The sequence below is a fragment of the Diaphorina citri genome, unplaced genomic scaffold (assembly GCF_000475195.1).
Source record: "Diaphorina citri unplaced genomic scaffold, Diaci psyllid genome assembly version 1.1 scaffold7050, whole genome shotgun sequence".
Taxonomy (NCBI): Eukaryota; Metazoa; Arthropoda; class Insecta; order Hemiptera; family Psyllidae; genus Diaphorina; species Diaphorina citri.
This window is the reverse complement of record NW_007384426.1, coordinates 1-3,914: the sequence shown is the minus strand read 5'-3', so window position 1 is coordinate 3,914 and position 3,914 is coordinate 1. Positions and strand designations below refer to the sequence as shown.

General features: G+C 41.3%; 1 protein-coding gene across 1 annotated transcript; it reads left to right on the top strand.

Moving 5' to 3' along the window:
• The first annotated feature begins 6 nt into the window (after positions 1 to 6).
• On the top strand, positions 7 to 2,988 carry LOC103522141 (potassium channel subfamily T member 1-like). Its single transcript, XM_026832465.1, has 4 exons — positions 7 to 241; positions 876 to 1,007; positions 1,560 to 1,779; positions 2,867 to 2,988. The coding sequence occupies exons 1-4, from the start codon at positions 106 to 108 to the stop codon at positions 2,931 to 2,933; spliced, it is 555 nt and encodes a 184-aa protein (XP_026688266.1). The 5' UTR covers positions 7 to 105; the 3' UTR covers positions 2,934 to 2,988.
• Positions 2,989 to 3,914: the final 926 nt, after the last annotated feature.

The window sequence follows — 3,914 nt, the reverse complement described above, 5'->3', positions numbered from 1 at the left end:
CATTCGCACCGCAAGTATGGCGTAGCGCTAGTAGGCGTTCGGCCCGCCGAGTTACCTGAGTTCTACGAGGATACGATACTTCTCAATCCGGGGCCCAGGCATATTATGAAGAAAACGGATACGTGTTACTATTTGAGTATCACCAAGGAGGAGAACTCGTCCTTCGTTGTGGCCAATCAAAATAATGTTAATTCTAATAATAGTGCTAATAATAATAATGTGGAGAAAAAGACTGCCGCTGGTAAGTGTAATGGAGGGTACCTTTTTTTTTTCTTTTTCCCCGCAACCCTTATGCCTATAAACCTGCCTGCCGTGTTTTCAGTCTCACATTGAAACCGACTGAAAGTTGAAAGATATTTTGAAAAATGTTCAAAATATACCCTCGTAATCTTCGGTCAAATACCATGGCGTACACAGTGACATACCAATTCAATTTCATGGTCAGAATCCATTGGATTTGTATAATTTTGTTCAACTGGACTGAAAGAGGTTAGGTAGTAGTAGTAATAATAATAGTGCTTATTTATACTGCTCGCATAGGACTGAAAAGTCCCTTTACTCCAGCAGTAGGCTACTACTATTATTGTGGTCAAATTCTCAAATTATATTGAGGATAATATTCCATACCTCGGCTGGGATTGAACCCACGCCCTCCTGTTTACCAGGCGAGCGTCTTGACCACTACACCACCGAAATACTACTAGGAGCCAGTGCTGCTTACTCGAGATCGACTACTTACTTGTCTCGTGTAATCCAGCCAATAGAGGTTGAAAAAAAAAAAAAAAAAAAAAAAACAAGTAATATTATTGAAGTAGTTTTGTAATTCGACTACTAACATATCTGTCATTTTTTCTTTCTCTGCTTGGACCGGATAGAAAGCAATGATCACACAAACAACGATAGGAAAGATAATGGAGGAGGAGGTGGTGGTGGAGGTGGCAAATCATTTGAGACGAGTAACACATCCTCACCTCCACACCACTTGTACAGTAGCGGTTCCAATCTAGGTATGTTAATAAATCAATCAAAAATCAAATCGAAAATTTTATTTGTAGAAAAACATTTTCACAATTATTGTGGATATCACGGCATTACCAAGTGCCTTCTTTTGCAATTAAATAATCTTTTTCCACCGGTAATTCGGTTTAAGAAGCTACACAGTTGTCCTCACGAGGTCGAGTGCATCCCAAACTCCAAACACAGAACCGAATATACTTCGACTCCACCGGGAATCAAACCCGGGCCCTAAAGCGTGCAAATCTAGTGATATCAACTCGGCTACGGACTACGGAGGTTACTTCTAAGGCCAGCCACTCACCATCAGGTAAACCTGACAGGTACACCTGGTCAGGTCTATCTGATAGTGTGTGTGATGCTCATCAGGTATCAGATAGATCTGACAGACGTGTGTCATAGCGTGTGTGCTCATCAATTAGACCTGATAAGCGGACCTGATCAGATGTACCTGATAATGAGTGGCTGGCCTAAAATGAAAAACGATGTCTTTCATCCAAAAATTAAAATGCCTCAAGCCAATCATTTATATTTCACCCTTCCAGGCGTCCCCAAACAGGACACGAACCCGAACCTCCTGAGTCCCGAAATTCTGAACCAGCGTCGCGGGTCCCGCCGCCCCTCCATCCTTCCTGTACCTGATATGTTCACCTCGTCCACTCTAAACATCGCCGCCTCCATAGGCGACGGAGATGAGGATGGCGACGAGAGCGAAGATGAAATGGAAGACGATGTGCCTTGGCGAAGTCCGAGCGAGAAAATTGCGTAAGTACTGTGCGGACCCTTTATCTTGACGGAGGTTTTTTGTTCCTCTTTTTTTTTCTGAATGGGAAGTGGTGTTTGTACTTTTTCTTGTAAAACAATTTTTGTTTCCCCTTCTTTTCTGAATGGGAAGATTTCGTGGGTGCTATGCTAATTGGGCATTTTTATGGCCCTTTTTTCTGAGATGTAAAATTGTGTAAATGTTTGCTGTATTTTTTTTTATTTATTTATTTATTTTTTTTTCCTTGTATGGGAGCATTGTCAAATGATTTTCTTTGTTTCCTCTTTTTTTTCTGAACAAGAAAATTGCGTAAGGTCTGTCCTATTCATATGTACTTTTTTATGGGACTATTTCCCCTCTTTTCTTTTTTTTTCTGAGATATAAAATTGTGTAAATGTTGTGTTGTATTTTTTGTGGGACCATTTTGTTTCCTCTTTTTTATATTTTGTGTGAAGCTTGGTTTTGGAACCTGGCACGTTTGAACTTTGAACTCTTTGTGTGGATGCCCTTTTTGGCCTGTTGTTAATTGCAGTTGATTTTACGATCTTCCATGTGTTTTTATTAATTTTATCGATTTACCTCCAAATAATCCACGTACACAAATCGTAGAAGATCGTAAGTTCAACCTTAATTTTCTAAATGTTGTTGTTTATTTCTTCTTTTTCTTCAATTAAAGTTTTCCCAGTTTAATTCCTACTGTCATTTTATTATTATTTTTAAAGCTCAGATTTTTAGCCATTTTGACCCAGACAAAATGGTCACTTTGCTTCAGCTGTTTATACTGGTAGGTATAGATAAGGAACTAACCACCAGTCACCAGTCCTAAAGTGGCTATAATGATTGGGCCTTAAGGCTAAGATCATTTCGCAAATACAAAGGAAAAAAAGTAAAAAAATCTTTAGGTGTAAGGGACGGACTTTTCTCCATATGTAATAGGGGTACTCCACGAAAGAACTTCTTACTCCTTTCGCCCTGTACTAGGAGCGAAGAAGACAAAAAAAAAAGTTAGAATTTTTTTCGTGGAGTAGGCCCCCCCAGTAGGTATTTCCCTGTTTGACACCCTCTCCTCCCATGTTGTACTTGTGGCAGCCTCCATGTTTCCGATGCTGATGAAGATTATGTGCCCCCTGTATGGCATGCTGAATGGACGCGGTAAGTCCCCCCTCATCCTTGTTCCTTCTTTCTTCTTCCTCACTTTTACCACCTCGCCTTTTCCTCTTGTCCCTCTTCCTTCTCCTCATATCTCTTTCCTCTCTTTCATTCCTCTTTCCCTTCTACCTCCTCTCTGCCTTCTCTTCATATCTTTCTCTCTTCTTCCTTCTTTGCTGCCTCTCCTCCTGTTACCTTCTTCTTTCTGCCGTCCTCCTCCTCCTTCTTACCTCGCCTTTTCCTCTCTCGTCCCTCTTCCTTCTCCTTATATCTCTCTCCTCTTTCCTCTCTTTCATTCCTCTTTCCCTTCTACCTCTTCTCTGCCTTCTCTTCATATCTTTCTCTCTTCTTCCTTCTTTGCTGCCTCTCCTCCTGTTACCTTCTTCTTTCTCGCGTCCTCCTCCTTCTCCTCCCTCCCTTCTTCGCCGCTTTCTTCATCCTACCCTCTTCATTCTCCTCTGTCTTTCCTCTCCAGTCTTTTCTTCTCTCTTCGTCCTTTTGCTTTTTCCGTCCCTTTTTTCTCCTTTAAAATCCTGTTTCTCTTTTCTTCTATCTCCTTATCGCCTTTTCCTCTCTTCTCTCTCTCTCTCTCTCTCTCTCTCTCTCTCTCTCTCATTGACACTTGGCAAGATGATATTCCGTCCGTAGGTGAATCGTGTTTGTAGATTATAACAATTTTAATACTGTTTTCCTCTCATTGACACTTGGCAAGATGATATTCCGTCCGTAGGTGAATCGTGTTTGTAGATTATAACAATTTTAATACTGTTTTCTTTATAGCCTCCATGTTTCCGATGCTGATGAAGATTATGTGCCCCCTGTATGGCATGCTGAATGGACGCGGTAAGTCCCCCCTCATCCTTGTTCTTTCTTCCTCCTTCCTCCTTCACCACTTTTACCACCTCGCCTTTTCCTCTCTCGTCCCTCTTCCTTCTCCTTATATCTCTCTCCTCTTTCCTCTCTTTCATTCCTCTTTCCCTTCTACCTC